This window comes from Apodemus sylvaticus, chromosome 5 (genome assembly GCF_947179515.1).
Source record: "Apodemus sylvaticus chromosome 5, mApoSyl1.1, whole genome shotgun sequence".
Taxonomy (NCBI): Eukaryota; Metazoa; Chordata; class Mammalia; order Rodentia; family Muridae; genus Apodemus; species Apodemus sylvaticus.
The window spans coordinates 52,263,349-52,276,725 of NC_067476.1; the positions used below are offsets into that span (position 1 = coordinate 52,263,349).

At 45.9% G+C, this 13,377-nt stretch overlaps 1 protein-coding gene across 1 annotated transcript in view; it reads left to right on the top strand.

Annotated features, from left to right (window-relative positions):
* The first annotated feature begins 12,561 nt into the window (after nt 1-12,561).
* The window catches only part of Rapgef4 (Rap guanine nucleotide exchange factor 4), a 286,423-nt gene continuing 285,607 nt past the window's right edge, over nt 12,562-13,377 (top strand). Inside the window, exon 1 of the mRNA XM_052182691.1 lies at nt 12,562-12,626. Coding sequence (XP_052038651.1) covers nt 12,562-12,626 — 65 coding nt within the window. The remainder of the gene's footprint in view (nt 12,627-13,377) is intronic.

The following is a 13,377-nucleotide window of genomic DNA, read 5'->3' on the forward strand; positions in this document are numbered from 1 at the left end:
TATTCAAATATTTTAACCTGCTCTACCTGGTAAAAGTTTCCTTCACACAAAGGCAATGGGTCTCCTCCCCCCTTTTTCTTCATTTCTTTTGTGCTTCAGTTCCCAAAGTCTGTGAGGTCAGCTCCCCAACCCATGGGGAAAAGACACTGTCACTCATGTGTTAGTATTAAAACCAGGTGAACTCCTCTTAGCTTACCAGCCATTCTGCTAGGCTCCTCCCAGGGACCTATTATTGTTTAAAATAGTAATCTGGTTCTCCTTCCCAAAAATGAACATACTTTCAGAAGCACTTTTTTAATATAAGCTATAAATTGGGACTCTCCTGATCAGATGGTTTTAATTACACTCTTGTTCCTTAGACAGCTCAAGGGCCCACAGAGATGTACTTTGCTAATGAGTGTGGGATTCCTTACAACTCCCAGGTGAGTCACCTCACCTAGAAAAGCAGTTGTTTTAAGAGAGTGAGAATGGATGCTGAAGGTGTAGGGGAGGGAACTGACTTGCTACAGTCATTGTGGGCCCAAATCGCCACTGCTAAACTCCAAGTGTCATCTGAGGCACTGAAGCAGAAGGGTGATAAGATTCCTCAGCGAGAAGCAGAGATACAGATTCTCAACAAAAACACAGAAGTACAAAGAGCAAAGAGTGCTTAGGAGGAGGTGAGCGAGCGAGGGCTTGCTTGAGTCGGTGGCTTACCTTCACGTGTCAACTACACTGTATCTAGAGGTGTTCACTCTCTGGATGTGTCTCTGAGGATTTTTCTCCATGAGATTAGCATTCAAATCCCCAAATTTAAGGCAGATGGGGGAGGGGGACAGGCAGGTGTTAAGCATTGCCAGAGCTCTGTGAAGACTTGTCAAAATCACTATGAGCAAGTAGTTTATTGTAGGCATGCCTTTTGGGGTTGATTTTTCCTCATAGTAAGTAGGAAAGCTGCAAGAAGATAGAGCTATGTAGTTTCCTAACTGATGTCCTCTCTCAGTTGTCTTGTGAGGACAGTCAGTCATGTGATCAGCTGGTCTATCCTTTTTTTTTTTTTTTTAAAGATTTATTTATTATTATACGTAGTTGTTTTCAGACACACCAGAAGAGGGTGTCAGATCTCATTACGGATGGTTGTGAACCACCATGTGGTTGCTCAGGAACTTCTGAAGAGCAGTCAGTGCTCTTAACTGTTGAGCTGTCTCCCCAGCCCCCAGCTGGTCTATCCTTATGCCACCACTGGGCATGTTGAATGTTCCTCGGACACCATGAAGAAACCATGAGACACATGCAATTCCTTTCGGTGCACGCAAAGGTGCAGCTCCGACCACATGTTTCAGACAACCTTTGCTTGATGCTTTCTGTTTCCGTTTTCATCCAGGGAGAAGGAAGCACTTCCTCTGGGGAAATCTAACAGAGGGACAGTTGTGACTGGTGCAAAAAAGGACAAAGCCACCCACGATCAGTGTAAACGTCCTTCATTTGCATGAAGGTCTTCCATGATTGGTGTTGCTTCTGGCTGCAAGGGAAGACAGCTTTACAAAACTGGCCAGGAGGCTCAATAAAAAAGCATCTCCCAGGAGGCCCTGTCTTGCCTGCTTCTGATAGCTGACATTGATGGAGTGGGCTGAACTGGAAACGAAAGGCAAGGCAGGAGTAGCCTGGACATGGAGCTGCTGCCAGATGGTGTCACAGAAGTGGAGCACGGAAGAGCTGCCATGGTTTTGACAGCTACGGAAGAGGTGGAACCATAGGGACCAGGCTGACCTCGATGGTGACCTTGACAACTTGGCAGTGATGGTGGCGGAACTGCCAGACTGGCAACAGAGCTGCCGGAGCAGAGCAAAGCATGAGAAACAATCACAACAATGGCTACCAGAACCAACAGGGACAGCTGATAGACTCTGCAGCAGGCGGCAATGATAGGAGCAGAAGCAGCATCAGGTCTACCAGTCTTGGACTCACCAGGGCCAGGAGATGGAATGGTAGCTATCACCAAGGGCTGGGAATCCTCACACCTAGACCTGAATATTGGTCCTGTTCCTATCAAGGACTGTTGGTGGTTTGAAAAAGAATGGCCCCATAGGCTAGTATATGTGGATACTTGGTCACCAGAGTATGGTGCTATTGGAAAGGAGTAGGAGATGTGGCCTTGAAGGAAGAAATGGGGTGGGCCTTGAGGTTTCAAAACATCAAGCCAGGTCCAGTGGATCCTAATGTAGAACTCTCAGCTACCATGTCTGGCTGTCTGCTGCCACATTCCCTGTCATGATGATAATGGACTAAACCTCTGAAACTGTAAGCCAGCCCCAATTAAATGCCTTTTTTTTAAAAAATAAGAGTTGCCCTGGCCATGGTGTCTCTTCACAGCAATAGAATACCCACCGATTAAGACACTTCCCAAATACTAAGGGAAGAAAGATTTATTTTGGCTGTGGTTTCAGAGGATGGAGCTCTTCATGACGGGGGAGCATAGCAGAGCATTGCTCTTCACAGTATAGTGGACCAGGAAGCAGGAGAAGAATGGAGTATATACGAATACCCCTAAGCAACCACGCTCACCTCCTGCAGCCAGGTCCTGCTTCCCAAAGTTTTCAGAGCCTCCCAATGGTGCCACCAGCCAGAGACCAAACAAAAACCCCCAAAAGACATTTTAGATTCAAACCATAACGGCCCAGTCTCTGTAACATGGTTAACTATGTCCTCAGCCTACACAAGAGATAAAAGCTCTGCTCACCACAGGGCTACGAATCCCAGTTCTGGAGGCCCATGGAAAATTGTGACATTAGAAGGTACCACCTGCTGCCATCTGATGGGGAAGTTTCTGATTGTGTCATGTAATGCAGACCCATGTGGTGGTTTGCTGAGGCAATGTCTTGGGAGGACATGTGATGTTTGGAGAGAGTATAAATGGGATTCAATGGGCGCTTGCATAGCTGGCTGCATCCTCTTCATTGGTCTGTTGTCTTCACTGATCTTCACTTCATTGAGAGAGGTATAGGAGAATGCCTGGCATTCCAGCTGGTCCTGGTTGCTCCTGCTGACTTGTGCCAGTTTGTCGAGGCCTGGTGGTTTCTGCTAGATCGTGCCACTGTTGCTCATTAGTGTATGGTGATACTTTTGAACAGGACTGTGTTGGTATCCTGACACTACTGAACTGGACTGCTGGTATCCTGACAAGATTTTATTGTCCCAAAGAACTTCTAAACAAGTCTACATTCTCTCGTCCTGTTTACCATCTTTTCTCCCCTGTCTTTGAACAGTGGCTAGAAGTGATGGTGGTGGTGGGTCAAAGCATTTGAGAACCTTTATTAGGGTCGGTTTTAGAAAATTTAAGCCTAGTGTCTTAAGTTACAGACACCACGACAAACACAACTCTTAAAAGGACAATATTTAATTGGGGCTGGCTTACAGGTTCAATGGTTCAGTCCATTATCATCAAGGTGGGAGCACAGCAGCATCCAGGCTGGCATAGTGCAGGCAGAGATGAGAGTTCTACATCTTCATCTGAAGGCTGCTAACAGAATACTCACTTCCAGGCAACTAGGACTAGGGTATTAAAGCCCACACCCACAGTGACACACCTACTCCAACAAGGCTACACCTCCCAGGGCCAAGCATATAGAAACCATCATACCTAGTATTCTACTCTGCTGCCAGTGGAGACCAGCACCTAACAGGCCACGTGTAGCTAGTTAAGACGGCCCCAACACTGAATCACCAGTTTTAAACTAACCTTTTCTTAATAATGCTATACCTTTTAAATCATAACCAATTAATTTATAACTCTATAGTCAAGATATGTAAAACCTTATACTGTTAAGTCCAATTAGAAACAAGTATAAAGCGATTACACGAATTTCTTAAGATAAACCAAAGTTTTCCCAAAACTTGAGGCTTCTGGGCTTTTAAAAGTGGCTCCCCCCCTCCCCCCAGCCATGTTTGCCTCTTGGGTGAGTGAGCTGCGCTACTGCGTGGCTTTAAATCAGTCCCCTCTGTACGAACTGCGGCTAGATTAAAAGATAGGCCGCCAGCAGATGAAATCCTTACCAATTTTTCTTTTTAACATGAAACAAACAGTCATTCACACAAAAACACGGAGAGGACATAACAGTACACATAGACAAACGGTCGGTGCACTGGGACAAACAATACAGAAAGATACACAGAAAGAGAAGCACGCTGTTGTTCCAATTTCATCAATTGTCCTCTTTAAAGCAGCTCTTGGAGGCTGCGGACATATGCCTATTTTTAAAACCCTTTTCTTTTTCGCCTGAATCAGCTCTTAAGAGCTGTGGACAAATGACTACCAAGTTCCTACCCCATATTCCACTGTCTGCCCCCAAAGCGAGTTCAGCACTGGGTCCATACTGCCTCACTTAGTCCATATCCTCTAGCACCTACAGTTGCTCACCATTCAGGATACCATCTTTTTTTTTTCCCGTTTTCTGCAAAGCTTCGCCAAAACAGGGTCACCTCAGGAAGCCTTTCTTGTATCCAGCCCCGCATCTGGGCGCCACTCTGTTGTATTCCATAGCTACAAACTAGGGTGCTGGAACAGAAGCTGAGGGATGAATGGGGAAGGGGCGAAAAGAAAGAAGGGCCAGGACAGTGTTTCACTGAACGAGGCCAAAATTTTAATTTTGGTCAGACCTTTTAACAGTTTGGGCAAACCCTTCCCCCCAGACTCCCAGGCTGAGTTCTGGTGGAAGTTGTCTAGCTTCTCTTGGAGGTCCTTGTCTTGACTGCTCCAGCAGCTGGGTGGGTCACCTGCTTAATTCAGGAGTTCCTAGATTTGGAGGAACAATGAGCTTAACCTTCACTGAGCTTCTTCACCCTAGGATAAAAATTCCTGCTTTAACCTACTTCCCTATTAGGTTCTAACGGCAGATTCCTGCCCGAAGCCAGGGATTGTCCTTGACCAATGTCAAATTCAAACCATGTGCATGATTGCCCCAATATGGCTCTGTACAAGAAGTGATGGTGGTGGTGGGTCAAAGCATTTGAGAACCTTTATTAGGGTCGGTTTTAGAAAATTTAAGCCTAGTGTCTTAAGTTACAGACACCATGACCAGCACAACTCTTAAAAGGACAACATTTAATTGGGTATGGCTTATAGGTTCAATGGTCATCATCAAATTATCATCTAGGTGGGAGCACGGCAGCATCCAGGCAGGCATGGTGCAGGCAGAGATGAGAGTTCTGCATCTTCATCTGAAGGCTGCTAATCTAATACTCACTTCCAGGCAACTAGGACTAGGGTATTAAAGCCCACACCCACAGTGACACACCTACTCCAACAAGGCTACACCTCCTAGGGCCAAGCATATAGAAACCATCATACCTAGTATTACACTCTGCTGCCAGTGGAGACCAGCACCTAACAGCCTTTCCTTGCCTACCTACTGCTACTCTCTGGGTTGAACAAGAGGACTGGAGTCAGCTGATTAGTGGAAGAACAAAGCAGATTTCCCTCCCCAGGTTGGGCATCAGAAAGTTAGTAGAGAAAAAAGTGGAGGAAGGGAGGGTTTGCACTCTCTCTTCCTGTCTTACTCTTGAACACAGACATCGTATTCCACGTACTCTGTTCTCCATCCTAGATTTATATTACCAGTGTCTTTGATGCTCCTGTCTTTGAACTCAGTTTGTGTCACACCACCAGCTGTTTTAGGTCTTCGTCTTCTAGGAAGCATATCACGAACTTCTCAGCTTTTAGCATCATGGAAGCCAACGTGATGTCAGTGAACTCCCAATCTACTGTGGAATTTCCTGGGCTGGGAAAATGTAGGACTCTACTTGATTTTCTGCCGCTGTGTTTCTGATTTCTATACAGCAATAATTACCCAGTGTTGTCGGATGTGCAGCCCTCATTTGAAGAATGGCAGAGCTGCGCGGAGAATGAATGGCCTTGATTGTGATACCAAAGCTCAAAATAGCTTGAGTAGGAAGCGTCAGTGTTTCTTAGGGAAAACCATCTCCTGAATCCTTTGCAGTAGAAAATTTCAAGTTACAGATTGTAAATGGAAGGCCATCGATATAAGGGACCTCAATGATCTCCTAATAGGTTCTTGCAGAACATAGAAGGTACACACTACTTAACTGTATTGTGAAGAGAGCAATAACTGTGAGTTATTGAATGCATAGTGTGTGCTTGGTGATTGGGATATGTGTCTGTGATGGTTTGTATATGCTTGGCCCTGGGAGTGGTACTATTAGAAGGTGTGGCCCTGTTGAATAGGTGTGTCGCTGTGGGTGTGGGCTTTAAGACCTTCATCCTAGTTGCCTGGAAGCCAGCCTGTTTGCCCTTGGAACAAGATGTACAACTCTCAGCTTCTCCTGAACCATTCCTGCCTGCATGCTGCCCTGCTCCCACCTTGATGATAATGGACTGAACCTCTGAACCTGTAAGCCAGCCCCCATTAAATTTTTCCTTATAAGAGTTGCCTTGGTCATGGTGTCTGTTCACATCAGTGAAACCCTAAGACAATGTCCTACAAGAATGATGCTCACATATAATGTTATGAACCAAATATCTCTACTTATTGATGAAACAGAATCTTAAGCTAAAATTTTATCTAAGACCAGAGTCTTAGTGGAAGAAGGAACTGAAATTTGAACTGAGGGGCCTATCTCCAAACTGATAACTCAGCTTCTGCTCAGATACACAAAATACAACATGAACATTAAGCATCTTATTTAAGGGCCGATAGGCATTAACACATAGACATCATATAACACACTCTGCATCTAGTCGGAGGTCTGTATGGAACACCTCAGCTGTCGTAGAACTACAAGAAAAGAATTAAGCAGAAAATATTTTTCACCAATGATCAAAACAGGTCTAGAGAACACTTACACAAGTTATAACTGTATCTTTGAATATTCAGAAGCCAATAAAATTGCTAATGAAGATATTTTGAACATGTAAAACATGTACCAGTACTTGTAGAAAAGCTTATAATCTATTGATATTTTCTAACCAGAAGGGATATATTTATACACATTTATGACATAAATGATTGACTATTGATTGTCAGTTCTGTCTATGTGTTTGTGGCAATACCTGATTTTTTTTAACATTTATTTTTATGTGTTTGTGTATTTTGTGTGCAGTGCTCATGGGAGTGCATGCTCAAGAGAGAACATCAGATTCCCAGGAACAGAGTGGTTGTGAGTCATGATGTGGATGCTGGGAATTTAACTGCGGTCATCTGGAAAAGGAGTCAGTCACCTTAACCACTGAGATCTCTCTCCAGCCCTATCATTTAAAATGGAAAAGTTCAGAATGAAGTTCACTAAAATACTAATGAGGACACTTCTAGGTGATGGAACTATAGGTAATTTTTATTTTTTTCCTATAACTTTCTCTTATTCTTCTGTCTTAGTCAGCGTTTCTATTCCTGCACAAACATCATGACCAAGAAGCAAGTTGGGGAGGAAAGGGTTTATTGAGCTTATACTTCCATGTTGCAGTTCATCACTAAAGGAAGTCAGGACTGGAACTCAAGCAGGTCAGGAAGCAGGAGCTGATGCAGAGGCCATGGAGGGATGTTTCTTACTGGCTTGCTTCCCCTGGCTTGCTCAGCCTGCTCTCTTATAGAACCCAAGAGCACCAGCCCAAAGGTGGAACCACCCACAAGGGACCCTCCCCACTTGATCACTAATTGAGAAAATGTCCCACAGCTGGATCTCATGGAGGCACTTCCCCAACTAAAGCTCCTTTCTCTGTGATAACTCCAGCCTGTGTCAAGTTGACACACAAAACTAGCCAGTACAATTGACCCCTTGTCAACTTGACACACAAACACATCACTATTAAGCCTCAACCCTTACTTCTTATTCATCCCCAAGATCTAAATTACTTTAAAAGTCCCACAGTCTTTACATATTAAAAGTTCAATCACCTTAAAATGTCCAAAATCTTTAAAATTCAAAGTCTTTTAAAAGTTCAAAGTCTTTTAACTGTGGGCTCCACTAAAATACTTTCTTCCTTCAAGAGGGAAACATATCAGGGCACAGTCACAACCAAAAGCAAAACTCAAACTCCAATGATCCAATGTCTGGGATCCAACTCACAATCTTCCGGGCTCCTCCAAGGGCATGGGTCACTTCTCCAGCTCTGCCCTTTGTAGCACACAGCTTGTCTTCTAGGCTCCAGCTGCCTGTACTCCACTGCTGCTGCTGTTCTTGGTGGTCATCACATGGTACTGGCATCTCCAAAATGCTGCTATCTTCCACTGTAATTAGGCTTTACCAATAGCCTCTCATAGGCTCTCATCAGGGTGACAAGCCTCTGCTCCTATGCATGACCTCTTCAAGTCCTGGGCCATCAATTGCAACTGAGGCTGCACCTTCACCAATGGCCTTCCGTGGCCTCTCACTGTGCCAAGAACCTCAGCTGCTCTTCATGACCCCTTCATGCCTTCAAAACTAGTACCATCTGGGTGACTCTTACACAGTACCAAGTCCAGCCACAGCACAAAATAATACAACTCTGGCTATCTCTGGAACACACTCTCTGTGCTCTCAGAAAACACTTCCCAGAAGATTTCACCTCAGTGATGCTGGTCTCTTCTTAATCACTGCTAATTTCTTAGCTCCAGCTAACCAGCATCAATAGACCCAGTAAAACAAAGGTTTGCTTTAGTGGTTCTGGTATCTTGTTACTCACAGCTGATTCTTCAGCCCCAGCTAACCAAAACCACAGAATCTTCACAATCAAAACATGGCCACTGTAAGAGTCTTTAATCTTCCCTCTGAAATTTCACAAGCCAGGCCTCCATCTTTTGCACTGTTCTTAACATTGTTTTTCAAGCTCCTACAGAACTTTCCACCGAACTCTTAATATTCTAATGGCTTTTCTAGCTCAAAGTTCCAAAGTCCTTCCACAGTCCTCCCCAAAACATGGTCAGGTTGTCACAGGAATACCCCACTACGCTGGTACCAATTTGTCTTAGTCAGCGTTTCTATTCCTGCACAAACATCATGACCAAGAAGCAAATTGGGGAGGAAAGGGTTTATTGAGCTTACACTTCCACGTTGCAGTTCATCACCAAAGGAAGTCAGGACTGGAACTCAAGCAGGTCAGGAAGCAGGAGCTGATGCAGAGGCCATGGAGGGATGGAGGGATGTTTCTTACTGGCTTGCTTCTCCTGGCTTGCTCAGCCTGCTCTCTTATAGAACCCAAGAGTACCAGCCCAAAGGTGGAACCACCACAAGGCCCCCCCCCCCCACTTGATCACTAGTTGAGAAAATGCCCCACAGCTGGATCTCATGGAGGCACTTCCCCAACTGAAGCTCCTTTCTCTGTGATAACTCCAGCCTGTGTCAAGTTGACACACAAAACTAGCCAGTACATCTTCCTAATTAGCATATGCTCCCCCTCCAACCTCACAGTAGATAGGTTTATTGTTTCTTTTAAATAGTTTTTTTTAAATGATGTCATTTGCATGCTATACCTTCAGACATTTTAAACAACATACCATTCAGAGAGTATGTGATTTTTATGACATGTGCATTCCTCCTTACAAGCAGTTTTAAGTCACTACTTGAGTTCCTGGTAGCCTCTCAGCTGTCTCTCAGCTCTAAGCAGTGCCCAAACCACGTTCTATCTTTATGAATTTATCTTCTCTAGACATTTTCCAAAATAAAAATACACCATGTATGGTCTTTTTTAGTGTGGTGTTATTTTATGTCCTTCAAAAGAGGGGCTGGAGAGATGGTTTAGAGCCCTTGCCACTCTTGCAGAGGACCTGGGGTTCCCAGCACCCACAGGGCAGCTCCCAACCATCCGTAACTCCAGCTCCAGGGAATCTGCAACTCTGCCTGACCTTCGTGGGGACCACGCATACATATGGTGTACTTATTTACAATGCAGGCAAAACACCCATACATACAAAACAAAACAAAACAAAAATCTAAGAAAGAATTAAATAGCCGGGTAGTGGTAGCACGTGCCTTTAATCCCAGCACTTGGGAGGCAGAGGCAGGCGGATTTTTGAGTTCGAGGCCAGCCTGGTCTACAGAGAGTTCCAGGACAGCTAGGGCTACACAGAGAAACCCTGTTTCAAAAACAACAACACCACCAAAAAGAGAATTAAACAAAAAAAGAAACATGGAAGAATATTCTTTGTTTGGATTTTACTTCTTAACAATATCAGTAGTGCTTTTTTCCTTTACGTTTGTAGTTCTTGGTAACTGTCAAAACCCTTTCAGACCATGAGCATAACCTGTATATCATCAGTAAGACTATAACTAAGGTGGCGTTTTTCTCTCTCTCTCTTTCTCTCTCTCTCTTCCAGAGATGTTTCCCCATTGTTATATTTGAATAACAATCTATAACCATTTAGTTCTTATCACTTGGGAAGTTTTTCTCATACCATTGACAAAAATGGCAGAACCATTGTTTTGAAGTTACCCAGCTCGCTTCAGGGGAAGGCAGGTGCCTCTGGGCCCTGGGGCCTTTTGTGGCTCTCACTGTCCTGGTGACTCACTGGCACCTACCTCCAGGAATGCACAGACCCATGCACATGTTCTGAATGAGCTAACAGTTGTTGGTGCTCCTAGATAGTATTTAAATAAATCTGCTTGTTCTTAGAGGTAAGTCAGTTCCCCCACAGAGCAAACAAAGCCCTTGCACTTTTTCAGACAGATCTTAAAATGCTTCACACATGTGCGAGACTTTTTGGGGACCCTAGCCAGCACAAGCAGCTCCTAAGTGACCTCCTTTATCAGTTAGCATCCTCCCTCAAAATATAATTTCCACTTTAGTGGAGTATTGTCCCTCTGTCCCTGCCTCTCAGATTGACCTAAGAGAATGCACATAAAGAATGTTCTCTACTGCCTAACACCTATCAGATTTAATGAATAACTAATATACTTAGCTTTGTGGCCTCCCATGCCACCTTGAGCCTCTGTGTGATGGCAGGTGATATATTGTCTTTTTTATTTTTCCAATCTGACTCCTCACCTCTAAGTATTCTCTGAGGCATTTGGAGCAAGCGTCCAGTAACCTTGAAATGTCCCAGTAGCTCCGATACCTTTATAAACAAAAATATTTAGAGGCCGCATCTCCTTTCTCACACCATATGAGATGACACCTTTGGAGATGTGGTATAATATGTTAAGTGGTATAATATGTTACGTGATATTTATGGTAAATAATAGAGATTAGTGGAATGACGCTCAGCTGAGGACAAGGCCAGAGCGGCAAGTTTCTGCTGAAAGCACTTGGTCGCGGGTCTGAAACCAGATCCTGTCTATTGAACACGGGGAAATGGAAAATTTTCTGGAGAGATTTAAGGTCAAGGTTGCTGTCTGAGACCAAAAGCATGCCAGAAGTCACAGGCTGTTTCCTGCTCCCTGGGTTCCCTGCATTGGCCCTAAAAGAGTGGGGGAGGGGGACTATGGGGGGTGCGGTATGTGGGGAGGTATGTGGGGACAGTATTGATGAACAAAGAGGGCAAAGCCCTGTTCCGTCCCACCCATGCCTATTCCTAAATGTATGTCACAAATATCAAAACAACGCTTGGTGGGAGTCCAACAGATTTAACTTGTCCTCAAATTCCTGAACAACGGACCTTGTCTTTTTTTTTTTTTTTTTTTTTTTTTTTTTTGGCAGAGTGTAACTGAACAACTTCTAGGCATAACACTTACAGTGAACACCTACAGGAGACAGGCAGCTGTGGCCACCCTCAGCACTGGGCCTGGGAAGAGGAAAACTGTGGGAGAGACAAGGCTACTATTGCCCAAGTTCATGGAGTGCCCAGGAACTTGACTTCCAGACCTGAAACCCTAGTTCTGCTTGGGACTCAGGATATCTCATTCTTGTTTTTTTGCTTTTGTTTTTGTTTTTGTTTTTGTTTTTGTTTTTTTGTTTTTTTGGTCATGCTTGGGTCACAGAGCCCAAGCAAGTCCTAGGTTCAAGGCCAGCGACTTCAGTTTGAACCCCCTTATTATCCACTGGTCTTCTGGGTCCTTCTGCCTCAGACCATGACCACACTGTCTCTTTCTGTCCTTCCCAGCCCCACCGCCCCTCAACCTTCAGAATAATTACCCTTTGCAGTCCACATCAAGAGACCATGTTGCCCCCACCCCCACCTCATCGTAAGCCCTCCCAGTCCTGCCCTCTCTCATCCTAATTTAAACGGGAGACTGTCAAGGTGAGCCAGAAGCAGCTAGCAAGTTTTGACAGCCACCGAGGAGGACTAATGGGTTTCTAAGGAAACGGAGAGGCAGCAGCCATTTTAGTGGCATTTGCCATACGAAAAATATATAGCCTGACATCCCCTCCCCACGCGCACCCCGGTGGCACCGGCAGCGGAGCTCCCCTTCCCCCTCCCCCCGAGGTGAAGATAGACGCGGCCCTGGTGGAGCGGGCACCTGCCGCAGGTGTCGTGGGGTCGCCGCTCCTGGCAGACGGGCGGGCGGGGCGGCGGGGCTCCCACGCGGGCGCCGCAGTGCAGCGCGGGCCTCGCTGCTGGCCCGCCCCTCGGTCCCCGCCCCGCAGGCCACGGGAGCCCGCCGGGAGGCGCGCGGGAGGTGGCCGCGGCCGGGGGCCACGGCGCGCTGCTGCCCAACATGGTCGCTGCTCATGCTGCACACTCTCCGTCCTCGGCAGAGTGGATCGCCTGCCTGGATAAAAGGTACGTGGGGTGGGGTGAGGGATCTGGGTCGTGGGGGGCCACTCGTGGGGTGCCACCTGCGGGAGAGCATTCCACGTGCCGGGAACAGAATGCGGCGCCCGTGGGGGGACAAGGTGCCAGCCTGCCCTGGTCCCTTTCCGTCCCCGCTGCGACTCCACGCTCCACTCGTGGATGGGTGGGTGGTTTCCAGTGGCACTAAGACCAGGGAGGGTATATGCATGCGGGCTTCAGACTGTCCAGACCCTCAGGGAGAATGTCATTTAAGTTTCCAGGAGGGGCGGGGAGAAGGTGGGATATTCATGCAGGTGCAGAGTCACCTTTTTTGTTTGGGGGAGGGGGCTGGAAACCAAGAGTGAGGGACTCAGTAGAGCTGTCAAGTCCTCTGAAATTCACAGCCCTCTTCCCAGGGCACTCTCTCAAGGTCTGTGTTAGGAAGGTCACCAGGGAGGCTGTTTTCTTCTTAATCTTCTGCAAAAAAGACCCTCACTCTAAAGAGGAATTTAAACCGCAGAGAGTGCTGACTCTGGCCAACCTCTGAGGAAGGTGCTGCGGGTGACAACCCACTGCAGTTGTTTCTAGGCTGTATCGGTGTAATTTTCTGTTTGTCCAGATTGCAAATTTAACAGTAAACATGACACAGTATGTTAGCAATTATAGTTTATTACCCTAAGGAGAAAGGTGATGCATCTGAACTTTGAAAGAAACAAGCAAAATGTCTTGCAGAGTGGACTGCCTCTGAGTCTCAGAGTTC